General features: G+C 38.2%; 3 protein-coding genes across 6 annotated transcripts; 1 reads left to right on the forward strand and 2 right to left on the reverse strand.

The window, feature by feature from the left end:
- Positions 1 to 1484: 1484 nt before the first annotated feature.
- pmela (premelanosome protein a) lies at positions 1485 to 14850 on the reverse strand. 4 transcript variants are annotated; one of them, XM_044350300.1, is made up of 13 exons: positions 14809 to 14841; positions 8945 to 9918; positions 7693 to 7788; positions 7448 to 7594; positions 7064 to 7198; positions 5980 to 6141; positions 5585 to 5869; positions 4625 to 5479; positions 4353 to 4523; positions 4144 to 4246; positions 3241 to 3446; positions 3068 to 3158; positions 1485 to 2083 (listed from the first exon to the last, which is right to left on the reverse strand). In XM_044350300.1, exons 2-13 carry the CDS (start codon positions 9003 to 9005, stop codon positions 1930 to 1932), a joined length of 2466 nt encoding a protein of 821 aa, XP_044206235.1. In that variant the 5' UTR covers positions 9006 to 9918; positions 14809 to 14841; the 3' UTR covers positions 1485 to 1929. The 4 variants fall into 4 exon arrangements, with proteins under 4 accessions (XP_044206235.1, XP_044206237.1, XP_044206234.1 ...); XM_044350302.1 differs by lacking the exon at positions 8945 to 9918 and having other exon boundaries at positions 14809 to 14850; XM_044350299.1 differs by lacking the exon at positions 14809 to 14841 and having other exon boundaries at positions 8945 to 10980.
- Positions 14851 to 15720: 870 nt separating this feature from the next.
- On the forward strand, positions 15721 to 20005 carry cdk2 (cyclin-dependent kinase 2). The gene is made up of 7 exons (XM_044349801.1): positions 15721 to 16409; positions 17358 to 17435; positions 17541 to 17661; positions 17755 to 17925; positions 18187 to 18288; positions 18398 to 18601; positions 18983 to 20005. Exons 1-7 carry the CDS (start codon positions 16294 to 16296, stop codon positions 19085 to 19087), a joined length of 897 nt encoding a protein of 298 aa, XP_044205736.1. The 5' UTR covers positions 15721 to 16293; the 3' UTR covers positions 19088 to 20005.
- A 1754-nt stretch (positions 20006 to 21759) lies between these two features.
- On the reverse strand, positions 21760 to 26481 carry olfml3b (olfactomedin-like 3b). Its single transcript, XM_044349800.1, has 3 exons — positions 26194 to 26481; positions 24896 to 25181; positions 21760 to 23740 (listed from the first exon to the last, which is right to left on the reverse strand). The coding sequence occupies exons 1-3, from the start codon at positions 26290 to 26292 to the stop codon at positions 22956 to 22958; spliced, it is 1170 nt and encodes a 389-aa protein (XP_044205735.1). The 5' UTR covers positions 26293 to 26481; the 3' UTR covers positions 21760 to 22955.
- Between the last annotated feature and the right edge of the window lie 1436 nt (positions 26482 to 27917).

Raw genomic sequence — 27917 nt, forward strand, 5'->3', positions numbered from 1 at the left:
TGTGTTTGGTAATTAGTGTAATGGAGCTCTGCAGTGTAGGAGGATATTCATCTGGAATATGTATGTAAGTAAAGAGAGAGGCAGTGAGAGAGGACATTGTAGAGTATTGCATGCATGCATAATACATGCCAATACAAACTGAAATCCCAAGAGGCTTTGATGAAAAAAGCTGAACAGTATGTATGTATGTATATTTTACTGCATAGAGACCTACTTGTATAGAAATACAACAGACCAAATTTTAAAATCAGTAAAACCAAATATTGGGACATAATGCAACAGCTTTTATGAACTGAATGAAATGAAATTTGCTGGAATTTGATTTATGCACGCTAACCATTTTATCAAGAACCACTTATTCCTTTACTTCCCCATCACTCCGCATCTTTGTTCTTGCCATGTAGGCCACGCCATAGCTTCTTCCATTAAAGATTTTTGCTGCAGTGACGTCAGCCTCTTTTCCTGCACTGCAGTGTGTCATACAATGCACATGTTACCACCAGCAGCTCTTCACCGGCTCAGTGTATGAAGACAACCTGCAACATCAAGCATTTTAATTGAGCAGAAAGCAGAACATGATGGTAATATTCCTGCAGCACACACAGCTACAGTCTGTCCTATAGCCACACCACTTCCTGACCACGTCTCTGCTGCCTCATCAGAATTGTTCATGATATAGTCATACATATTTTATAAAGTTATGGTCTCCTGTAGTTATACTGTGTATTCTGTACAGGGGTGGAATGTAACTAAATACATTTACAGAAGTATTCTACAAATATGAGATACTTGTACTTGAATATTTACATTTCATGCCAATCAATACTTCTACTCCACTACATTTCGGCAGAAAATCTTTTTACTCGACTTCAGTCACCAGTTAATTTACAGATTCTGATTTTAAGTCACTAGTTAATTTACAGATTCAGATTTTTTCCGATTCTGAAAAAAAACATGAGAAGTTTATAAAACATGATGCAGTGTTAGAGATGAAACTACCCAGCAGCATATAAAATATTTAAAATTAGCTCCACCTGACCAACTACTGCTACAGTAATGCATTAATTAATGCAATCATTTTATACTGTATATAAAAGCGTTTTTCTGTATTATGCATACTTTTACATGATACTTAAAGTACATTTTGCTAATAATACTTACGTAGTACCTATTAAATTATATTTTCATTGCAGGACTATTACTTGTAATGGGACATTTTTATATTGCAGAGTTGCTCTACTTTAACTTAAAGTAAAGCATCTGAATACCTCCTCCACACCTGTGTGTAGGACATAATTTCTGATTGTTATGTACTGTACTGGTGTTTTGTTTAAATGTATTCTGCATCTCAAACTAATCTGTGGCTCATTGTAATTTTGTGATGTATTGAAAACTTCAGTATTCTTTGGCGGCTGGGCAACTGTTGAGGACATGAAGTGAATTTCACATGAAAATGAAATATATGTGGAAAAAGAAACACATGATGATGATAAAGTTCCATTTTATTTATTTTAGGGTAACAAACACAATAATGTTCTGTGATGTATGTGATTTAAATTACATTGTAAGTAAATTGAACTTAAATCAGTTAACGTTAATTTGCCAATCGGTTTGGTATAAGTAGGCCACAAATAACAGAATAAGTTATGGCTTCTATAAACTATTAGTGACAATTAATACAAAATACTGTAGGTCAAAATAAATATCACTTTTCTCTAAAAATGTTTCAACATTTTTATTACACACCTGAATCCTTTCTATTTCTATATATGTTGTTGTACACAGGGCTGGTTCACATAACTTGGTTCACATAATTGGTTCTGGTTTAATACATTGACTGGGAGTTACAATATACAGTTAGAGTATTATGTGTAAAAAGCCGATATGTTAGTGGATATTGTTGTAGAGTGCATGAGCTGATGATGATGTTCACACAATCCTCCCCTGAAGCAGTGGACGGCTTTCTCCTGGTGACTGTCGGCTCAGCAAGTTCCACAACAACAAAGGCACCGATGTTACTGCCGAGCTTCCGCCATTAATGTCGGCATGGTCTTCTCTTAGTGGCTGGTACTGCTTGAATCGTCTGTTTAAAAACATGAAACAAGTCAGAAAAGTGACAAGATTTCACTCATGAATTCATGACACTAAATTGAATACAAAAATTTCTCCTTAAAACTTGTATGAGTTTATATGGCATTAATTAAAGGCCAAAAATCAAGAGAGAAAGGGTTAGGGTTAGGGTGATGTTTAGAGGTACTGGAAGGCAGATTTTCACACTTTGGACACAGCTAGGCTAGCTGTTTTCCAGTATCCAGTCTTTGTGCTAAGCTAATCTAATGTCTCCTGGTTGTGGCTTCATATTTAGCGTACAATTTGTATACTTTGTACGGTAATTATCTTAACTCTTGACAAGAAACTGAATAAACATGTTTCCCATATCCCAGGTTTTATTGAGATATTTTTTTTGTTTGTGTCTTGCACCATCTTTCGTGGCACCGTTAGCTGAGCTAGCATTGGTTTGGACTTTGGGAAGGTAAGATTTGTAAAGAGGTTGCCAATAAATGTATGTATATATATGTGTATATTTTTTGTATTTTTCTGATCAGGTCATTTGGGGTGTTCCACAGGGATCAATCAGTGGGCCCTTACTCTTCCTAATACTGCATATGTACATTATGTGCCACTGATTAAACTTAAATTAAATCTTTTTTGATATCGTTCATGCTGGCTCACTGGCACTTACATGGCTTAATGACACACTAAAATGGAACAGAGCCACCATTAATAATATTATTTACAGCTGTGCTTAAAGGACTTCAGGGGTCAAAATATGAAGGAGAAAATACTGATGCTTAGGGATAATGGTAAAAGAAATGTGTAAAGGAAACATATGACATGCCAGTCAAAGAAACTATTTTGCACGATGAAGGGTTAACCATAATAGTGGCACATTCTGCTAGCAACTTTATTTCATTTATGCTTACTTTCATCACAATTTTCAGTGGTTTTCATAATTTTGCTTTCAGTTGTTTTTGGCCTTTTAAAATGTCGTAAATCAGGCACTCACCTGTACATCAAACCGATACAACAGACGACGCAGGCAAGAACCATAACACCCAGCACTGTAGCGGCAGTTCCAGCTGGGGAACCTCCGGAGGCTGCAATTGAAGCACATCATGCAAATGAGAACAAAATAACATACAGATAATAATAAATGTAATAAATGTTTCTTTCACCCACCTAATGTTACACTGACTCTAGCACTTGCCACAGCAAGACTGACATCATTGGTCAGAGAGACATTCATGCAAAACACTCCAGAGTCATTGAAGAACTGACGGAGGATGATTTGACAGTCTGGAGAAGGTGAAGCTGCATTACAGACCGTTTCAACTGGCGTGATGCAGTCTGCATCCGAAATGACTGTGCAGACCTCACTTGGCAGACTGAAGCAAGGAGAGAACAATCATGACAAGGAGAATAATTGTAAGTGGATATGTATTTTTTTGTACTAAACATAACACACAATTACATGACACGGTTTCTATTTAGACTAACTAGAAGATTACAAAGTGATGTTATTAGTTAATATGAACAGCTGGACGAGTCCAAATCTCTACACCTAAATGAACCTTGTGACCTTGTTTGTGTGCTTTATATATTAGGTCAAAGGCTCTTTATTTCCATTTTGGAGTTTTTTACTGTTAACATGCAGGTGTTCCTCATAATGTGGCATTTGCATTGATATGCTGTTTTTTGTATCTGTGTACCAGGTTAATTATGATAATAAGAGAGACAGAGATGACAACTTCATGGGTTGAAAACAAAAATCGGTTGCATCTATCTTACTCTTCTGAAACTGTTTTTGTGCCAATAGTCCAACAAACCAAGATAAAACTTGGTTTTTAACAGATCAACAATAGCTTGTATAATGTGTGTTCCAAGTTTTAGTCCAGCAATTTGACAGAAATTCCTGCATTTTTCAGATAGTTACAGTGCAACCTCATGAAAATTTTTAGTGATTCGAGTAAAGATTGAATGCAGATTATATGAGTTGTGTACTTCCAGACTGAGTTATATTAACAACCACAATCGTACCTTTCAACTTGTTTGTCTAATTACTTGATGAATGTTACTACTCACCTTCCTTGACAGCTAATGGTGACATCCACAGCATTCTGATTCAGCTCTGTCGCCATCGACACAACATTGGACACCTGTACAATCTCTACACTTTCAATACCCTCTGCAGGGTTGAAAGAGAGAGCAAGAGCCATTAAATCACACTGTTTCTATCAAACTATAATGAACTGCAGACAAAATTCCATGATAACAAAACCGCGTTGACTTACGGACAACATCTACAGAGGTGGCGAGGGAGCCATAACGGTAGACCATGCAGTCAGCTGTCAGCTCTGGTGCTTGTCTCTTAGCCACAACAAGAGCAACCTGTGCCGTATCTGTTTCCACTTCTGCTTGAACTTCACCTTCAGCTGGAACTGTCTCATCACCAGCTGGTTGCTCTTGAAAAATAAATGATCACAAGACAACAAGTTTTTTTTTTTGATTCTTTCATTCATTCATTCATAGTGTGTAATTATTTGAGTTCACAGAAAATACTGACCTGCAGGAGCCTCAGTAGCTGCAACCTCATTCTCTGTTTCTAGTGTTTCTGTCTCGGTAGCAACTGCAGCTTCGGCTGGTGCTGCCTCTTCTACAGTTGTGCTCTCAGTGGCAGCAGGAGCTACAGCGTTATCAGCAGGGGCCTCTGTTTCAGCTTGGACAACCTCTGCAGCAACATCAGCAGCAGCAGCAGCAGCAGCAGCAGCTTCAACATCAGCGGCAGCATCAACTTCAACATCAGCAGCCACAACAGCAGTTTCTTGCTCCTCAGCTACTTCTGCCACAGGAGCAACAGTAACAGTGTCAGCAACCTCTGGAAGGACCGTGGCTCCTCCGTCAACTGCAGTTTCTTCTCCTTCAGCAACAGGGGCAGCTGAAGCAGCAGCAGCGTCAATCACAGGCACATTTTCTTCAGCTGCATCTGCAACCACTGCAGTTTCATCTGCAGCAGCTGTGTCAGCATCTGCTGCCTCTTCGGCTGCAGGTGCGACAGGGGCAGCGGTGGCCACCTCTCCTGCAGCGGCATCTGTCTCCTCTACAGCAGCATCTACTTCTGCTGCAGGAGCGACAGTGTTGGCGGGATCTTGTTCTGCTGGAACAACAGCTGCATCAACTCCTGCAGGTGCTACTGAGGCAACCTCCACCACCTCTGTGTCTGTATCAACAACTGCTTCTCCGTCATCTGTGTTTACGGCGGCCTCAGCTGGCTGCACAGAGGCAGCGAGTGGAGTGGCGTCAGAGGCAGGCACATCCAGAGCAATCGCATCTCCTCCCTCAGCTGGTGCTGCTGGGACAGCTGCAGGGGTGGAGGCCATCACAACTACAACTGGGGCAGCAGAGGCATCAACAGGGACCACTGAAAGGAAAGTGTAAAATAACTGAGCAAAACATCATTCAACAATGACATTAAACAGAAAAGATGTATAAAAGATCAAAAAGAATAATTTGTTTAAACTCCTACCAGCAGTGGGGTTTCCGCAGCCATTGGGGATACTCGCCATCAGAACCACCTGAGGTTTGAAGGTCCCAACTGCGAGGTATGTGTGTGTGACAGTGCGCTCCCTGGAGATCAGAGTTCCCGTGTTGTCACCAAAGTCCCAGCTGAAGCTGATATCGGAGGTACTGAGGTACTGGCTGGGATCATGGAGGTTGACGCTAAAAGCGATGGCTCGGTTCTGGATGAAGTTTGTGTCGTCCTGGTTTATGTCATTGACTTGACTGAGTGATACAGTGAAAGGGACTTGGTCTGATGATGGAACAGAAGATGTACAGATGTTATAATGAGGCTTGTTAAATAATGCAAATATTGTAATTAGATGGTGTAATTTAGAGCTTATAAATCATTTGATGGGTCACCTGTGATGGAGAAGACTGTGGAGGCGTAGCCAAGGGGGATGAATCTGTCTTTACCACGGCAGTGATAGATGACAACCTCCATGTTGTAGGAGCCCAGGGGGATGTTGTCTGTACCAATGGTGAGTGAGGAGGATGGTCCATCTGCCACTTGCCAGTAACGTCCTTAAATACAGCAACGTGATTATTTAGAGTTGAGTGGTTATAAATTTGGAGATACAGATGTTACTTTCATACACAAGATTGTGATCATAATTTGCTGACAAGCTGTAATAGAATAAAGTGTAATTTTTCTAATTAGAAAGAGGAACATGTTGGTTGGCTTCTACGTAGCAAATTGACTATTGACGACCAATTTGTGGTAATTTGGTTGAAAACTATTCAATTAGGAATAAGCATCATGTAAATCTTGACAGAGGGCCCTATAGCCAGACAGGACAAGTACTAATGCAGGATCGACCTAAAGGCCCAAACAAATTAGCAGTTAATTAAATTACCACAGACCAATTGAGAAACATGTATATGGGGCCTCAGGGTCCCCTGAGGGTCTGAGGCCCCGGGGTAATTACTCCCTTTGGCTAGGTTTTATCCATCCTGATGATCTAAAATAAAAAATAGTAAACTGAGGCCATTGTGCTAATAAAACGACTCACAAGGTTAGAATTAACAGCACAATTAAAACCATTAATACATTAAAAATGTATTTCCAGTAACAGTGTGTCTTGTGAGTGTCTTAAGGTGTTAAAGGTAGTAATGATTTTTCGTGCCAAATATAAAATAATCACAGATCATCTTCACCACAGACAAGAAGATTACTAAAAAGTCTTTGTTTGTGATACAGCCTGGGGCAAATGTTAAACTTTAACTTCACTGGCTGGAGGAAAAACTTCCTCTTGATACTTCCACAGCTCTTTTATGCTCAGTTCTTTGGCTCTTCTTGGGTGGTTTAATTTTTCTGTGAGTTTTTCTGTGATAATGTAACTTCAAGTGAAGCACAATGCAACAACACAGCATTCATTCACATCATTCTCAAGTATGGAGCAGCCCAGGTTTCAACCAGACATATTTCAAAATGGTATATCTTTACCCCATGTCTTCCACACAAACACGTAGTGAGGTTTCTTGTTCTGGCTCCTGGTGAACGGTGTGCCGTCAGGAAAAACTCCAGTCGACTGAGTGTCTTGATCTGGATACACAGCCTGACCCTCCTGATACTGTTGTCCTGAGAAAGAAGACCAACATAGATATATATAACATGATAATATAACTAGTAACACTGTATATTAAGATGAGGCATCAGAGGTGAAATTGCTTGAGTGAAGATAATTTTATAGACACATCTGTGATAAAATGATCAATTATCCATTCATAGCTGCTTGTTATTGCCTGGGGTTTTGTGCATTTATGAAAAGTCAGATGTGATGCCTCCTCCTTCACAGAGTCAGTGCTATTAACAGAAAAGTTAACTCACCATCGATGGTACAGTTACGTGCCCAGACCACCTGCCCATCAGCGAGCACTGTCTGGTTTGGTGGGAAATTGAGATTAATATTGAAGGTTGCTCTCGCTCCAGTCAGTGTTGGTGCATCATTCTTAAGATCAAAGGTTACTTCACCACCTGAAAATAACATCACAGACAATTTTACATATTTATTACATAGATTGGAAAAGAAAATGAGTTACACATCTTGCATAGAAGAAAAGAAAGAGCCTCACCAGACCAACAGTTTCTGAATCTTGCATCTCCATCTTTCCACACAGGATACATCCGTGAGTTCCATGAGCGGTAACGAGTGAACTGACTTCTATTTTCTGGAAGAAAGATTACAAACTCTTCAGGAAAAGAAACGACATCCTGCAGCTCATATTGTTCTTCTAAGTATCTTCAACAACCAAAAATGATGAGAGTTAACAGTGAAGCAACAAAACATGGTGACTTTTTAGAAGCTTTTCTGTCTTTAGAAATCCTGTTTAAATGTGTTTAATTGAGTTATTTGAACATAATGATAGAGATGTTTATGTAAATGAGAGCAGGCCCAGTGTTTTTGGTGTTGAGGAGGGTGAGGTGTGTCGGGGTTCTTGGCGGTGGCAGTCACACGATCTGCAATCCCCCTCAATCCCTTTCATGTGACTATCAGCTGAGCAGCAGCATCAGTAATCCCAGCTAGAGGAATGAGGGATCCCAGACGCTGTGTGAGTGTGTGAAACTGACTGGGGGATCATTTTAAAATGCTTTTGCTTAAAATACCCTCACATAATAAGAACATAATGAATAATAGTAGAGTTAACACACCTTGCACAATATTTGTGCTTTAGCCTCATGAATGCAAATTGGCATAAGAAATGCTGTAATGACGTGAAATTGGTGTGTGAAAGTTTACACATCTTCCCTCTCCTTAACAGAATGTGAAGTGTGTTACCATGACACAGGCGTAAAATGATAGATTAACCAATTTGCTGTTCAATTTGTAGTTCAAACAAAGAATCACTACTTCACAGATTCAGAAAGACACTTGCGGTTAATGGGAGGCAGGAATGTGTTGATTGGCTTTAGTCACAGTAATCACGAATTAATCACTTTCACAAAGCTCTCAACTCAAATTGCTGGATTTAGCAACACACAACAATATAAACATCCATCTTAACTAATAGTTTAGACTCATATCTAGACTTTTTCTTAAACAAATGAGAAATCTTTTTGCAGTGTATCTTAGTTTAAGGCGTCATTATCTTAAAATGGGACGCGTGAAGAAAGAAACTTGAAAATCCTTGAAAGTAAGCAAAATACTATTAAATAATAATAATAAATGACTTTTTTCAGTGAAAAAGAACTGAGGACATTAATCTACCATTGTCTTATTAGAGAGAATTCACCTGTAGTTAGTAAACTTCCACAAAAGGAAAAAAAAAAAACATGAAACCACATCTCTGGCTAAATTTTAATATCTATAATTTCAGGTGTACTCACTTCCCGCAGTGGCAGATATAAAAGCCAAAACCACCACCAGCAGCAGTGTCAGAGTCCTCATCCTGTAAGTGGTTGTCGTCCTTCTCTGTTCTCTGATCCCTGATCCTCACCCGGCAGTCCTGAACCCCAACACAACTCCCAGAGAGACTTAAGAAATGTCTCCTCACTCTCTATAAGAGGGCCTCGGACCTGAATTAACATAAATTTTCCTCTCACCTCTGACATCATGTAAACCGGCACCGCCCCCTTTGGTGAAGAACAGATGTGAGTACTGTTTTGTTAACTTTTGTTGTGTATTGTTGTTATCACTCATAGCTGCTCCATTTTTATCAAATCCCCCCCCCCCAAAAACAAAACAAAAGTGTTTTTACTGGATGTGTACTGTATGTGAGCGACATCAAAGACAGATTTCCATTGCTTTGTGATGGACAAAAAAGTTTTTTGATGCTACAAAAACAAACACAACACAAATGCAATATTTCCAATGCAGAACTCTTTTAAACCCTTTTACAGTAACTTAAGCAGAAAAAAAGGTTCCTAACTGATGGCGAAAGTTAATATAAATAATTCAAATGAAGATAAAGTAGCAGACACTCACAGCATAATATTCTCTTTATTGGGAAATCAATGTGTGTTTTCTGCACAGTGTAAATGTTGTGCCTGCTTTAGAATGGCGAGTGGTGAGATCCGTGAGCAAAGTCATGCCTGTTTCTGACGTATGACCTTACAGCTATGTGTGCATGGGCGTCACAAGATGAGTGTGTGGACGGCAAATCAATAGCATCCTTTTATTTGCTCAGCCATTCCTCCGTATCCTGCTGTCCACCTCAGGCTTCAGCAGCTCTAAGAATCTGTGCTGACAGCAGCACACAGACTCAGTTGATGAGACCGATCCTCCTTCATAGTCCAAAAGTTTAATTCAGAGGAGAACCAGGATGCATTTAGAGGACCGAGATGATTGATTCTGGAAGTAACTAAAAAAACATTTCCACTCAGAAGGTGTCACATCATTAAATATAAATCAGTTTCCACATTTATTTTCCTCTTGTGTGTTTATACTCAGTCTATCTAGTCGAATGTGATCCAAGAAAAAAATCATCCCAAATGTCGCATTTTCTGGTAACACAAGGCAAATAAGATCAATAAAACCTGAAACAAGATATCGGTGATAGATCGCAATTAATTATTCATGTTATTCTGAACACTATGCTCTACAAAGCTGGAAAACAGAAAAGGAACATTTTCATTTGTAATATAAAAACCAGAAGGCAACACACCCCTCAATACACATACAATAAACGAGAGCAATGTTAGACTCATAGTATTGGTCTAAAATGTTACACATGTATGAAAGAAGTTGCTTCAAAAGAAGCTGGACTGAGTGTTGTTGGTTAGGAAGTTCACTCTGATGCACTATTCACCAGTTAATACATTACAAATAAAAAAAAAAAAGTGCACTATAGAAATGATTCTGAAGAAAGTTTTTTTTTTTTTTTTCTGAAAGGGTAAAATATAAAGTTAGTGGATGGGTTCATGATAGTTTTTATTTTTCTCGTTTTTATTTTTACATTTCATTTTTTGTTTGGTTCTTACATGCAGCTACATCTGTACTGTATGTTACTATGGTAACACATTATTATTACAAGCCTCTTAATTTCCTGGAAATATTCTATGTAATCTGGAGGTTCAGTATATATCGGTCAACTTTCAGGTCATTTAGCAAAACGTTTTCATGCAATTTGGTACAAATAAGGAAAATTGGGGGAAAGTTGGTTCAGTCTGTTTATATTTGGATTCATATGTAGTTCTTAATTTTCTAAAATTCTTCCTTTCTTTGAAAGTTTATGTCATTTGGTAGAAAAGGAGAAATCTGCTCATTATAGAGTTTTTAAGATACAATTTAATATGCTAATATGTAGTGTGACATAAACTACACAATGAAAAGTATTTTCTGTCAGTTAAAGAATTGTCAGTAGTCAATTACTAAGGATTTTTGCAAATAAACAACACAAATATGATAAAAAAAACAACTTCACACTTTTTTTTCTGTTTTTTCATATAAGCGATATCATCGAGGACTGTAAAATAAAGCATCACCATTACATTTTGGTAAACTGTGAGCTAAAAGTAATTAAAACAAAATAAATAATAACTTCATATACATATAAATTTATATAGATTATTGAGTAATTATATTGTACTAGAAAATAAAAAAATATGTTCACTCTGAATGTAGATTCATCAGGATTTCTGTTAGTGGATCAGAGTGTTGGTGGTTTTCCCAGAGATGATGTCTCATGCCTATGAGACTGCTCAGGCTGCACTACATGTGACCCCTCATGTGCTCACAGCGGAGTTCAGGAGGAAATAAATCCTTCCCACAGAGCACCTGACTTCACATACCACAAATAGTCAACCATTAGCTTCTTTAGTCTCCACTGTATATAGTATTTTAACAACATTGTTCCTGCCTGAGAATTTCTGGCATTAACATGAATTTATAGAGTTGTATTTCAGAAAGGAGATGTGATGGAAAACATGGGAAATTCACAACTGTTTCCTTTCCAGGAATAATTACAGATGGATTTAACAATATGTTGCACAGATTCACAGTTCAGGAATCTGGTAGTTTTGTTCACAGCAAGTCTAAATTATTGATTATATTAATAAAGCAAACATTAATCTAGTTTTTAGCTTGTAGAATTACCTAAAAATATTATAGTTCCTGACTTTAGTTCCTCTGGTTTCATCATTCCTGGAACTTTTTGCTCAAAAAGCACAATGTGTGAAAAGTAATGGGAATTCATAGAAAGGAGAAGCTTAGATATAAACTCACACAAACATTGAGCCCTTCCCCCACCTGCAGTCGCACACACACACACACACACACACACACACACACACACACCAGCTTTCCCTTTTCACGCACTAACTCACAGAAAAGCACTGTTGTGTTTTAAAATTGACAAAAAGCCAGATCAATAAGGACATCTGGTTTGTGAAAGCTCAATACATGATCAGACCAGACAGTCACATCAGTTCATGAAAAAAGCATAAAAGTCATTCAGTGCATTTACAGACTACAAAACCAAGGCTGAATCGAACTTCCCTCATTTTTTGGCAGTGACCCTAATTGCTTCTGTTTATTGGTCATTAGATTTCCTGATTAACACAGACACCAACCGTTTTGCTTAATGGGAAACCTAAAGAGAAAGGAAAAGTAGAAATCAGGCACTTTTTGATGTGGACTAATATCCAAGAGATATAGGGAAAGTTTCCAGCCCCCTACAACCCTAAACAAGATAAAATATATAAATGTATTATGTATATGTATATGTATATATATATATATATATATACATATACATAATGCTCATAGAAACCAGTACACACTGACAATATAGCTATGTATGGGATAAAAACTATAGCCAATAGCCTTTAACTCACATACTGTATATATAATAATATCTATGAAATAACTTCTTTGTGAAGGCCTGAGACGTCACTTCACATATAAATCTGTTGGGTGGAGACGTGTCAGGCCTCTGGGCTTTGATCATGTGCAGCGTTGGTATGAATGTTTCCATGTCTAGAAAGACCAACAGAGGCAGTTTCTTCATACAGTAACAGAAATGCCTCATTCTGGTTTATATTTCAGATTCATTTTCATTGAATCTGAAATATAAACCAGCTCTGTAGTAGTATATTTGTATCGTGGGAAAAGCATAGATGTTTTTAATAACATCAACGATGTTTCCATTGTACTTCAGTATGTTTGACGGTGAGCCCGCATGCACACAACCAGCACCCTGAAACTGAAGTGGCTAAACTGAATTCAGCCATTATTCATTTATTTGCACTTGTGCTTTTCTTACTGAAACATGTGAAAATGTCATATTGGACCATAAATGACATTTAAAGCCTCTTCACAGTCCGACCACACAGTTGTTTTCACTTATTCGGGTAGATTAGACTGACTGACAGGTTAAAGTTGGGTGGAGTTATGCTGAAAGTTTGCTGATGCCACCAAACTCCATATATGTAGAAGAGAAACCCTAACCCTAATAGATTTACAGGAATCATAAAGGTGTACTTGCTCCCACAGGATAATCAGTGAGATGTCATCAGTCAGTGCACACAAATGCAGTCCTGATGAGAGGTTGCAGAGATGTGATCCTCCTCCTGTTTGTGTTTTCACTGTTTTTTTAAAGTCAGATGTTCTGAAAATAATGACATGGGTCGCTTATCAGACCCGACAGAACTGCAGGAACATTAAAACTGTGTTCTGGTGGCTTATTAGTTAAGATGTGTACAGTATGACAGCAATGACCTCCGTTTGTTTGGAGGGCAGAGTATTAATAGAGGACCAGCAGCTCCCAGGGAACCCTGACTGGGGGGGGGGGTGTGTGTGTGTGTGTGTGTGACAGATTTGGGGGGGGGTGCGTACGACCAGGAGGAAAATGTGGATCATAACTAAAGTTGAATAGATCTATTGCACAGTAGATATTTTCATTTATCAAATACAGGTGTAACCGGTAACATAATTAATTGCTGCATTGCAGTAATTGCAGGACAGGAGCCATAATTAATTAGTTAGTCATTAGTTCCACTTGTGCTTTTCCTTCTTTCACAAGTCAGAATGTCTGCTGTGAAAATGGTCTATGATTTATTTAGGAACAATAATGAAACAAGAGTTAATGAGATTTTTTTGGCTTGACAGAAAGTTATGACAGAAACAGGCTGGGAACCGCAGCTCTGTAGTAGTATATTTGTATATATTTTAATTAATCTCTCTCTCATCGTCGTCTTCTATCTCTCTCTCTCTCTTTCTCACCTTTTTAAAAAAAATGTAAATATTCAATATATATTCTAATTGGAACTAGAGCTTGAAGAAGCCAAATTTCACTGCCCTCAATGTTGCCTTTCTTGCAATCTCTTGAATCCTGAATCTATAGACCAGTGACAGATTACACAACTACACTTGCTGCCATTAGAGGGAGCAGTTGTCCATCTCTCCTGCAGGACGTTGTGTGTGAAATGATGGAGGAACACTCCTCTGCATTAATTTGACATTTATCAACATGATACCAGACTAGATTATTTGTGTATGAAAAACTTGAAAATGAAACAAAATGGCCATTCTTTAAATCATGTTTTATTTGTATTTGTATTGTAAAGCTCTTGTTCAGCTTTTAAAAAACAACTTGATATGCTATGTAGATGTCCAGTGATTGTGTGACCAAAATGATGTATGAAGCTGAATAAACCATTTTTTATACTATGTTACTTATTTCTTGAGTTGTATTTTGTGTCAACTTGATTTTTTTTTGTATATAGCACTGTACAGTTTTAAGTCTTTATTGTCAGTTGTTACTAAAATGAAGAGAACAATACTTCCTTTCAGAGGCCATATTGAACATTTTATCTTGTATTTGAAAATATTGGTAAAGACGAAGACTTGTATTTTGTTTAGAGCTGCAATGATTAATCAATGAATCATTTAGTTGCTCGACAGAAAATTATTTGCCAATTATTTTGATAATCATATAATTGTTTTAGTGAATTTTTAAGCAGAAAATGCCAAAACTGTTCCAGCTGGTTCCAGCTTCTCAAATAAGAATTTGATGTGTTTGTTTGTCTGCTGTGGTAGTAAACTTAATGTCTTGTTTCACAATTTTCTGACATTTTATAGACAAAACAACTAAGCAATTAATCAAAAAAAATATTCAGCAGATTAATTGTTAGTTGCAGCCCTACAGTGTGTAGAATTTAGTAGCATCTAGCGGAACAGACTTGGCAGAAATGGAATATAACATTCATAGGTATTAATCACATGAAAATAAGAATTGTTGTGTTTTCGTTACCTTAGAATGAGCCCTTTATATCTACATAGGAGTGGGTCCTCTTCTACAGAGCCCGCCATGTTGCACCGCCATGTTTGCCCAGAACGGGCAAACCCTCTAGAGCGGCCGTGCAGTATGCAGTTGGTTGCAAACTGCAACCTCACCGCTAGATGGCACTAAAGCCTACATGCTGCTTCTTAAAAATCTATTCATGAAATGAATTCCTATTTTTCTGCACATTATATTATATGTACTTTTAAAAATGTTTGTAGTACAGTACAGTTTGTGCTTGTTCTTGTAGTTTATTAAATTGAAACAAAACTCTTGACTTTTGTTGGGTTTTTTTGTTTTGTTTTTTTATTGAAACTTTACTTTCTTTATTTAATTTTATTTATCATAACACATTCCATTCCATCACTCTAATGTCTTAGTATAAAGTCTTGTAACAGGAAATAGACAAACAGTAAAAACAGTAAAGTAAAAAAACAAAACAAAACAAAAGTACATATATATATATATATATATATATATATATATATATATATATATATATATATATATATATATATATATATGTGTGTGTGTGTGTGTGTGTGTGTGTGTGTGTGTGTGTGTGTGTGTGTGTGTGCACTTTTGTTTATATATAATATATACGTATGTATGCATGTAAATATATATATTTACAATTGTAATTTGTAATGTAATTGCATTTTAAAACATTTTACTCTTTTTTTGTTTTGAGGAGATTTTAGAATGTTCAAGCAATATGTGAAGTCATGAAGGAACAGAGAAAATTATCTTAATTTCTTTGAAAAACGACATTTGTGGATAAAAAATTGCTCGGTACCGCTTTCGTCTCGACGCTGGTAACGTAAAACGTCATCGTCGTCGTCACACCACGTGACCTGTGAGGCTCGTTTATTGAAGTTTGTTTCTCATCCCGAGACACCGCAGATCGATCATCCCGACTTGCACCCACAAATTTACCGTTAAAACTAGCAATTTAAACTCAACTGACAGCATATTAAAAAAGGAATATTTCACTTACACTCTAACACCAGTCTCCTACAAAACTGTTAAGGACCGATAAGGACTAGAAGCGATTACAAAAAAAATACCGCCCGCCTGCAGTAGTCGGGAGTGTTTGAACACAGAAACGAACGCTCCCGGTGTAACGCGGGAAACGCTGCTGTGTTGTGTTTCCCACAGCGGAGCCTCCGCCACGCTAACCCTGGTATTTATCGATATAACCGGTATCTGGGTCAACAAATGATCTTAAGCTGTTTTCTGTCTCTGAGCCGAGAAAGTTTAGCCTCGACACGGTCGTTCCCTTCAGGCTGTGGAGTCTTTCCGGGACCGTTTGAACTAAAACCGGGAGGAGCAGCTCAGTACATGTCGGTTAACGTTCGTCTCCCGAGCCACCGAGACAGTTGTTAGCATCGACACAAAGACCGGAGCCCAGCCAGCCAGTTAAATAAGCGACAAAGCGGCCGTAGTTTTGTACAAATGGATACGTTTCAGAAGGTGGAGAAGATCGGAGAAGGGACGTACGGAGTGGTGTACAAAGCCAAGAACAAAGTCACCGGAGAAACTGTCGCTCTCAAGAAAATCAGACTGGACACGTAAGTTAACATAGGAGTGTTGTTAACGTCAATGAAGCTAACAGTTACCGCTTTTATATTTAATTAATGCAGTTGTTAAACCAACAAATGGCTCCATCAGGATGTTTTACCGGCAGACCACACTGAACACTTCAGAAACGACTCACCTGGGTGGAAAATGAAACTTTCATCCATTTTGACATTGCTCACATCTTTTTTCTAGACGTACAAACCATTATATTCGAGATTTAGATTTTATTGTATTCTTTGAAGTTATTACAGCACCAAATTATGATTCGTATATAAGAAATGAACTTACAAACCATATGTTATCAGTGTTTCCTAATCTGGAGGTGGAAAAATGCCACTTTAATCCATATTTAAACGTGCACCTGGTTGTTGATGAAGTGCATTTTTCTGTAAAAATGTACACAAAAAAGGAAATGCTTTTTAGAATATCTCTGCTGCCATACACTATCAAGAAACACACATCTTTGGGCTTCAACAGGTGGCATCAGTGACTCACTTTAGCCAGTATTTTCTAATAATAATAATAATAAAACATGTTATTTATAGAGCACTTTTCGGGGTACTCAAATATGAGTTTGAACGATCATTAAAAAAAACAACACACTAAAAGCACAATGTAACACCTGACTGACCTTTCTGGCCTTTGTTTCAGACCACAGATTAGTTTGTTAGCTAATGCAGTGCCAAGATAAGAGAGGCTGCTCATGTGTGCCACAGTCCCTCTTTACAGCTGTGGCTAGATTATTATAATGGAGGTCAAGTGATTGTGTGACAGTTTGGCTGTCAAACTGTTCAGATACTTAAAAGATACAGTGTAGTGAAAACGTAAGAAATGTTTTCACTCGTTAAAAACATAGTTAATAATGTAAATGTTGTAAAATAATTAACAGAATGAAATTATTGTTATAACAAAGTCAATTTTCCATGTTTTTCATCCAGGGAAACAGAGGGTGTACCGAGCACCGCCATCCGAGAGATTTCACTTCTCAAAGAACTCAGTCACCCAAATATTGTCAAGTAAGTTGCCGGTCTTATAACTTTATCGAAATCCTGCCTGCAAGAGTCACATGTTATTTTCCTCTGTCAATTTCTAAGCCAGTCTCACCTGCTGACATGTTTCAGATTGCGGGACGTCATCCACACGGAGAACAAACTCTACCTTGTTTTTGAGTTCCTTCATCAGGATCTGAAGAAGTTCATGGACTCTTCGCCAGTTACTGGTATCCCACTGCCTCTGGTTAAGGTAAACTTCAGACCAGATCAGTGTTGGCTTCTCTTAGCTGATATATTCATTAATATATTTGTTAATGTGTGTGTGTGTTTCTTGTGTTTGTAGAGTTATCTTTTCCAGCTGCTGCAAGGCTTGGCCTTCTGCCACTCTCACAGGGTTCTTCATCGAGACCTGAAGCCCCAGAACCTCCTCATCAACGCCCAGGGTGAGATCAAGCTGGCTGACTTTGGCCTGGCAAGAGCCTTCGGGGTGCCTGTCCGCACATACACGCATGAGGTAAGGTGTACAGCCGCCTGATTCATCCACGTCAACAAGCCTTTTAAGTAAGTTAGGGTTATATAACTTAGTACATATTCATTACTGTGCCCAGTTAGGAAATGAACCTTTATGTTCCTGTAAGAATCACAATTTTCAAAAACTAGATGCACTCAGTGAGCAGTAATGAATCTCTTAACATTGCAGCACATTTTTAGATATTCTGCTTGTTTTGAGAAATTGTGTTTTCTTATTAAAAGTTTCCTTGTTGATATTTTCCAGGTGGTAACACTTTGGTACAGAGCACCGGAAATTCTCCTCGGCTGCAAATATTACTCCACAGCTGTCGACATCTGGAGCCTGGGGTGTATCTTTGCTGAAATGGTATTGCACTCAGTTTCATCATTTTACAAAACGACTCCATAGTCAGTAAATTAAACACACACATGATGATGGAAACAACTGTCTTACGTCACTGTCTACTGTTGCTCAGATCACCAGGAGGGCCTTATTCCCCGGCGACTCGGAGATAGATCAGTTATTCCGAATCTTCCGCACCCTGGGCACACCCGACGAGACCGTCTGGCCAGGAGTCACGTCCATGCCCGACTACAAACCGTCTTTTCCCAAGTGGGCCCGGCAAGATTTATCCAAAGTGGTGCCTCTTCTCGATGAGGATGGAAGAGAACTGCTCGGAGTGAGAACATTTATCATTCTTACCTTTTTATACTTTCATTTACTCATTCATTCATTAGTAAAAATATTTAAATATAAGTTGGTAAAAAGTTGGGCTGAAGAACAAGTGATTAGCTTTGTTGTGGATCCAATAATTTTTCATAGATTTCATAGCATTGCAAATTTAGACATTTTTGAACATTCTCATGAACCTCTGCACTTACTTGAATGAAATAAATTTGGTATATATGTCTATATATATGTTTGTTTTGATGAAAATCTGGATCCAGATGCACATGATTTTAAATGATTTTAATGTTTATGTTTTGAAATGTCCCACCAAAGATAGAACGCACATGAAATGTATAGATATATTGACCACTTTGTTGTTTTTCTCTTGCAGGAAATGCTGAATTACGACCCAAACAAAAGGTTATCTGCCAAAAATGCCCTTGTACATCGATTCTTCCGTGATGTCACCATGCCAGTTCCTCATCTGAGACTCTGAGTTATGCAACATATCTGGCTATTTTAACGTCTAAGCAATAAGGACCTCACTTCAGGTCAATGACTGAAACGGACAAACAAAGTGGACACTACAGGATATGTCGGATCCCTTAACTGATATTTGATAATACTTAAAACCAACTTCTAGAAGATAGATGTCCCAAGAGTTTTGCTGTTTATTTCAGCCATGAATGTTGTAATAGATATGATTGATAATAGATATAACTGTAATTCCTCAATATCATTATTTTGTATATTTATGTGCAACTGCCATATTTGATGTAAATGTTATTTGTGATCGGGGCAGACCTCTGACTGGAGTGCAGGTTAAATAGACACATTCTGTGCCATTCGATTTCCGAATTTAAACGGTATTTTGGCTTCAGGATGTCCAAATTTAAATAGTCAAGTAGTTAGAAATGAATGATTTCATAAGTTTGTGGGGTAGTGCAAATAACAAAAGTCATGCTTTGGAAGACAAGCAGCAGCTGAATGACAGTTGAGTGACGGCTGTCGGCACGAGTTGTCACACAACAAACAGCAAGCTGATGTAAAACATTCGGTGCTAAAAGAACAAGATTACAACAATGTTCTTATAGGTTGATTTTCTGTCATTTAAATTCAAATTTGGGTCCAAATTTTCTTGAAGGGGTTTTAAAACTGCACCTTTAGCTGCGTAACACACCAAAATGTCTATTAGTCATTCAGGTTTCCTGTCAGGATCACTCGCCAAACTCTTTTATTACTCAGCTTTGTACATAGAGTTGTGATATAAAAATGTTCGCTGTTTGGATCTAATTTTTACAGTTTATGTGCTGTTCCATCTTTCTTACTCTAGATTTTATCCACGCTTAATGAACCGTTTTTATGGATATTGTTTATACAGTTTGAAAAAATAAACTTGTTTATAGAACTGTTACTGTTTTGTTTACGTACCCTAAAGTAAACGTACTCCGCTGTTAAGATCATTACGATAATGATCATAAGTGTCGACTACAGCCGGTTCATTTGACGGGTCAGCGGAGGCACAGTTTGAATGTTAGTGAATTATGTTTGGAGACAGACATCTGTGCCAAATACCTTATGAAACAAAGCAAATACCAGAGTCGTTTGCTGTCTTGAATTGTTTAATCAAATTACTGATACACCTCATTAATCTCTGGACCGACATACACAGGTCCACGTTTGATGGTTAGTTTTTAAAGTAAAGGTGTGTTTTGGCCTGTTAGGTCCAGAGAATGAAAAGAACCCTTTGTGTTTATATGTCATGAAATGGCAGAGACGATAATGATGAAGTAACTGTTTAGTATGTCTCATTTTAACTTTATTAATAATAATATTAATAAATATAGGAACTGCAAAAGTTTATCAAGTTCTCAAGACAAAATGTTAGACCTGTGGTGTGAGGAACAATCACACACATTTATTTGAAATTCCTCCAATTCCCCTCCCCCACCCCACCCCCCAAGTAAATTTTTGAGATTTCTATGTAATATCTGATTTATACTTAATGTTTACCATGTACAAATTCACCAATTTGAGGTATTCAACACATTTATTTCAGATTTTTTTTTTGCACAAAAAGCAGCACAGAACACAAAAACTAACCTGGCTCAGTCAATTGTTATCAAATGAAAAGCAATCCATCATTTTATTTTGATTGGTCAGACAAGTTCACCTTGAAGCAACAAAGAGTGAAATCAGGAAAAGAGGTAAAGCTATGAGTTCCTTTCTCTCTGTCATGGTGTCTTTTTTCATACTTCCACCAGGTGACACCAAGTGAGATGTTCAAATGCTACTCAGTGGCTTTAATGGTCCTGGTTGTGTCCCTCTATACAGTTCATAGAAAAAGACAGACTCTGTTAGGTGAAAACGTTTTTTATTCATAGTGAACAAAGGCAGAAGTCTGAGTAAATGATAGGAAATGTGCATAATACAAGCAGAAAATACAAATGTCATTTCTTAAATTAAACACTAGCATTATATGAAAGACATCATTGAAATAGTGGTGCTTTTTGTTCATTTTGGTGATTTTATACAGTAAAAAAACACAACATCTAAACTAAACAGCATTACATACTGTATGTGCTTGACTTTAACCACTGGAGTGCTGGATAAGACAGACAGAGAGAAAGATAACAGTCCTAGCCTGCTAGCTGATCATTGAAGAGATCCTATTTATATTAACTGCTGCTCTAAGCTCACACACTGCTGTCGTTACATCAGAAGAGACGACACAGGAGCTTTCTGATAGTGAGAGAAATCTGAAAAACAACTGGAGAAAACATAGTCATGCCATCCTCAAACTAAGCATTGCCTCTAAATTTTTAAACAATATAATAAATGTTAGATATGTGGATTAACTCAGTGGCATTAAAGCCTATGTTTAGATTAAATTATAATGGATGCTACTCATATTGTTACCTCTGTCTTTAAGTTCCCACACAGTAATATGTTTATAGCAAATAAAAGCTCTTAACTCCAGTTGAACTAACATTTTCAGCCTTAAAGCTGCCATGGAAGTCCTTTATAAACTCTAATGATCAACTATGCAAATAATAATCAGACCTAACAGCTGCTCTCGTTCTCACAGCTGGTCAGTTAAAGTAAAACTCAGCCGATTTGATTTTAAAACAAATATTTATAGTCCTATTGCACAGTAGACATTCTGACTTATCATAGCAGGAATAGCACAAGTATTATTAATAAAATTAATGATGGCTCTGCTCCTTTTAGGTTTCAGTAAGTTGATTAATGAGCCAGCATGCACAAAAGCAGGGCCCTGGTCGTGGATTACATGAGTGGAGTGAAGCCAAGTTATTAGTTATATGTGTGTATGAGAAGTTAAATGATGTGAAAAGGGTCTTTAGTCAGATGTGCCAACAGTAAATCAAGCATTCATGAAAAAAACAACACTAGATTAAAGGTCACAAGTACTTATATCATCCAAAACCATCTCTAGTGAAGTTAAGGTGAGTATGTATCATCTTCGTTATTTTCCTGTATTTGCAGCGTGAAAAAAAAAAAGAAATTTAAGAGGAGAGTGGCAGAAGAGCTCACAAGGAAGTACAGTAAATCTATTCGAGTCCACTTGCCAGTAGACACAGACATGTTTGTGAAGATGATGAAGGTGCAGTGCAGTCTGATAAGCAGTACGGTTGTGGCAGCCATTACACAACTTTTCCTTGGATGAAGAAATCATATCATTAATCAAAGTATTTTGGAAAAATATTTCCTACGTTCACATCTGTGAGTGTGTGAAAGTGTACAGATACCTTTTCTACAAGACAGCACTTTTGGATCTGTTTATGCGTTTAGAGATTCAGAATTAAAGGACCATTCCGGTGATTTTTCATGTTTAGCCCATTGTATAATATTTAATATCACTGCTGGCTATTTTTCAAACCATGCAATAGTGTTTCCAATTTCTGAATGTGTCTTTCCTTCCTTTCAAGTAGCCATTGCTTCCCATTTATGTCCATATGGTGTGAAAATCCAAAGGCAAACTCTGTAATTTGGTAATTGTTGTGAGGTAATGCAGTGCAGACCTTTCAAATCAGTCTATATTTTAGCTACTTTACCATGTACCAATATAAGTTGATGTTTTCCGTGATGGAAAATACACAACTTAAGCAATTTTCAAGAGCATGCTAGTAGATTTTTATATCATACGGAAATGAATGGAGACCAGCAGCTGACTAAAAAGTAACAAAAGTCACATTAAAGAAGTGAATATTGAAACATGATCAGCAGTGATATAAAATATACATGATTTGTATTTAAAGAGCTACAACTGGCCAAACACTGATATGGTTCTTAAAGGGTTATCGGGTGTGTTTGTGGAAGTTTTGGGAGGCTGTTTATTCAGCTCAAACCTCTAGTTTCTTTTTCATGACAAGCTTGTACAGAATCTGGTAGCCGTCATCCCAGGCGTAGAGCAGCTGCTCCTGTGGGTTGTACTTCAGACTGGAGTGAGCTCCGTAACGTTTTGGAAAGTAAACCAGCGGTGCGTCTTCATTGGTCACCATGTCGTTGACGTCAAACACACACTGGACACGTGAACGACCGGGGTGCTTGGTGTTGTACACCACATACAGCGTGCCGCAGATGACGAAGGCCGCCTCTGCGTTCTCCCTCGGACAGTTTGTGTCCCACATCTGCTCAATGTCCAGTGAGTTGGCGTCCATTTTAGCCAGAGAGATGTGCCTCTCGTTCTGCCGTGTGGCGTAAATGGCCCACAGGCCTTCCTCGTCCACGGCCAAGTCCATTGCTGTCTCAGGGGTCAGTCCGTACACCGGGACATGGTCCTGGACTGGGAACACTGCGCTGTCAGCCACAGAGTTGTTCTTCATGTCATATTTGACCACCGTCACCCCTTCAACCTGATTAATATAATACGCGTGATTGTTGTAGACAACATGCCCTGTTCCTTTCCAGGCAGACGGCAGCTTCAGCTGCTTCGACAGAGACATGCCCAACGAGCGGCTGAACTCTTGCACAGAGGCAAACTCATAGACCATGTCTTCATCTGTCCCGTTAAAAATGTAGACCTTCCCAGAGGCCCTGCTGGTGTCTTTGGTCCACATGCCCTTTGGCCCACCAACTCGCTTCAAGATCTTCATGGCTTTTATGCTGGAGATCATGTCTCTGCAGTCTGAAAATAAGAGTGACAGGTGTTGCATGATACCATTTAAATATATCAGATGTGGTACAAGTCAAGTCTAAAGTCATTTGGATCAGTGTCAAGTCCCTTAGGTCCAAATTAAGTCCTCATTTATGTAACTTCGGACTGAATCGACCAAAGTCTGAAATCTACAGCTTTGAGACATGTTTACTGACAGATTGTATGATGTGTTTCTCTTGTCTGTGCCTTATTTGTTCATGGTTTATAAAAATGGGTCACAAATCCGATGAAAAACCCACATGAAGTGTCTTAGTAGGGCATTTGGCCAACATCAGTTTTCATGCTCTGTGTAATAGTTTTTCTCCACATCTGTGTCTGATTAAATGTTTTGATGATGATGGAGGAGAGGGCTCTATAATAAAGACATCTGTCCAAAAGCTCACATACAGTAAGTGTTGAAAGCCCAAAGCATAACAGTCACATCATTTTCACACTCATCAAACCATTTAATGTGGAAGCAGCTTTATTCATTATGTTTCTCCACTTTATTCAGGTTTTCTTTGTATCATCTATCTGTAACTTCCAAATATTAATCCTAAAATATAAACTCTCCTGGATGTACAGTGCAGTTGTAGATTAGATGTACTCTGTATGAGCAAATCTCCATGATTCATGGACAAGTCTCAAGCAGCATGTTTTCTAATTTCTCTAAAACTAAGATTATGAGAGGACTCAGTTGGGAGAAGGGTGTCTGAAAACACACGTTTTCGAATTTTCATGTTGTGATTGTTCTTGTTATTCTCAGAAATGAGTCGATTTGAATACAAATAAGACAAAAAAATGAAAGTCATTGACTCTCTGATGGAGAGACTTGTAGCACAAATGGAAATGTTATGTAGATTATTTGTGCATAGTTGATATTGTAATATTAATTACAATTTTGTTATCAACTATGTACAAATAATCTGTAATCTCAATAATGAGGAATTTGATAGTTTCAACATCACAAAGTTGAAGATGAGTTGCTTGCTTTTCCCCATCTCAAATGATTATAAATGTTATACTTTGTGTTTTAGTTGTTGGTCATATTGAGTAAGAATTTTCAGGTTCATCCTTGTTGTTGTACATCAATACTCACAGTATATTCTGGTAAACAGGTTAGTTGTTAAGAGCACAATATCTCACCTGAGAGTTTTGAATATTTGGCCTTTTGCTTCTCCTTCACCAGAGTCACCTGTTGCTCTATCAACTTGTCGTCCACGTCCACACATGGCTGAGCCCCGTTCTGGGTCTCCAAGTAGTCCAGTTCACGCTCAACCCGGTCCACCCGAGTCCCCACACTGTCCAGATTAATTCGCAGTATCTCTTTCTCTTTGTCCAGGTTCTCCAGCTGGGAAACCATCTGCTGCTTCAGCTCCCGCAGCTCTGAGGCGTAGCGAGTGGTCTGCTCATGCCACAGAGAGATACGGTCCTGTTTTTAAAGAAGGTGACAAAGGTCAGTTATATCTCAATTTTTACACTTTGTTTGTAATCTAATAATGTGAACAATGTGTGTTATACAGGGAATGTAAATGCATTTCCAGAAAGCACTGAATTCTATGAAAAGGCCATAATTTTATGTTATTTTCAGGTTCAGTGAATAGACTGGGACAGAAGGGCATAATAAGTAGGAAACTCATCTTTGAAACAACCAGGTTCAGCCCACACGTGGCAAGAATCCACCCTGCTCAAATGTCCCTCAGAAAAACACTACAGCTCACACACAGTGGGTGCTGCTCTGTCACACACCCTGACCTCTGACCTCCCTGTGGAGACTTTCTCTACAGGTGATTAGTGAAGTCTGACACTATTTTCCAGAGCAACACAGAGGCTGAGGAATGTAGATAGTGTTTATGTAATAATCTATGTAAAAAGGACTATAGACCTGGTATGAAAGAGAGTAGATCATGTGTTGTAATACGGCTTTTGATACAAACAAAACCGCAGTACTAAAATAGAATAACTGAATGGCAAGATCCACATGGCGCGCTATTACTGGTAATTTAGCGGTGGTCTGTTTCTTAAATTAAGTGACATCACAGAAATAAGTTTCCACACAGGCTGGAAATCCTCTGAGAGATCTGGAACATGGTGGAACTGTGACTGTGCTTGTCATGATTAATGTACTTTTGTGATACCAAGATAGAAAAGTATTTAACAAATAAGCTCTACAGCCTTATCAACTTTTTTTTAATAATGCAATTCTATGCTGCAGTTTTTGAAATCATATGTGCATATCAAGACTGATGAAACTTTTAAACTGCATTTCTACTTCAGTAATACTCACTCATGACCCCTATACATTTGTGAGAGCTCAGTTTTCCAGGATTTTATCCTGGATTTAGCCACATCTGTATTCCATTGCCTGTGTCCTGTCCCTGAAAGTTTCCTTTCAGAGGGACTCTGGAGCCCAGGGCTCGGCAGGGAGGTAAAGTGAGTCTTACCTCTATAGCAAGTAGCCTCCGCTCCAAGTAGTCAATCAGCGCTTGGTGCTGAGCGCTGGCAAAGCAGGCCAAAGTAACCAAGACAACAAGTCCTCTCATTTTGTGTCAGCTCAGTCTCTTCAGCTCCTGTAAAAGTTTGACTGGAGTTCAGTGAGAGTGTGTAGAGGAGCCAGCAGAGTCCCAGAGGTGGGCTGGAATGTTTCGTTGAGCTCTTTGGGAGGAGCCACAAACATCTGGTGAAGATGAAGGCATACAGTCTCAAAGAGACATGAGCCAGTCCTTCTCACTCTTGGTTTAGCCTTTACCTGGTTGACAGAGACACAAACAAATAAGTAGTCTGATGTTTAAATGTATGTATGGCTTTAAGGGGCAGGAACTATTTTAAAAAAAAATTAAGACACAGGAAATAAATGTGGCACAGGACCACACGTTACGTAGGAGGAGGCGTAATGTGAGTGGGAGTCAGGAGTCAGTGAGGGACTGTAGTCCTGTAGAAAGGGGGAAACTATGGATAGTAAAGTTTAATCAGATTAAACTTAAATTGACATAATCTCCCTCATAAAAAAAATCCAGAATTTTTTAATGTGCAAAGATTTTTCATTTCAAAGTTTAACCGCTGGACACAAGATGTCTCCTGCTTCACTGTAAAGTCCATTCTTGTGCTCTGGAGGTTTTGAGTTTCCATGTCACATTTGTGCAAGTTGCATACAGGACCAGGACCGGCTACAAACTACTTCTAGTATCAAACTCTGCACATACATCATTCTGCACAGTAAAGCTCAAACATTCAAATGAAACAACAACAAGCAAAACACAGCTCTGAGTGGAGAGGGAGTTTAAGTTATCATGAAAAGTTCACAGGGGCACGATATCAACCATTGTACCATCTGATGTTCTTGAATATTATACTGAAACTTATACTGATTACATGGATGGATTAGAATCACATCGAATCTATTACTCAATCTTAAAGGATTACAGTTATTAAGATGATGATGGTTAAAGCGGTTATGGTAATGATAATTGCTGTTGTTGTTGTAATATGTACATATATATTAATTATTACTGTTCTGTTTATTATTTTACTTCCTGTTTTTACAGTTTTTCTCAGTTGCAGAGGTCGTCAAAACAATATGTGAAATTCTTCTTGTGCACAACATAGAGAGAGTATTTCTTATTCTTTGTTACCATTTGCAAATGTTTTAGCACATTTAGGCAAATGACTAAGTACAAATATCTACAATTTGAACAGTTATTGGTTGTATATGTCTTTGTGATCAAATAGATTATGTTTCTTCTCAGTTGAGTAGTTTTACTCTCAAACATATGTTAGAATTCTTTCATTGTGTAAGTCATCACATGAAGAATAGTCCATCTAATTGTCAAAATCTGCTGAGCCCATGTTTCATGAATTGCATTGATAGTGACAGTTTCTCACATCGTAGCTCAACCCATGACATATGCTGTCCAGTTGGCTTATTGCTGTAAGTCATGAGTATAGACTGTAAAAGACATTTATAGAGCTTGAGGGCAACAGAGTTAATACAACTTGTGAATGGGGGCGCCTGCTCAGATGAACACTGGACGGGGCAACGGAGGGGTAAAGTGGAGCTGTGAAGTGTAAGATCAACGACCACCAAATCAAATGTCTCTGCTTGCTTCAATAGATGCTGCTTGTGATGACATAGCAGCAAAAGTGTGCAGAGACCACCTTGTTTTTGCAC

Source organism: Thunnus albacares, chromosome 4, assembly GCF_914725855.1.
Source record: "Thunnus albacares chromosome 4, fThuAlb1.1, whole genome shotgun sequence".
Lineage (NCBI taxonomy): Eukaryota > Metazoa > Chordata > Actinopteri > Scombriformes > Scombridae > Thunnus > Thunnus albacares.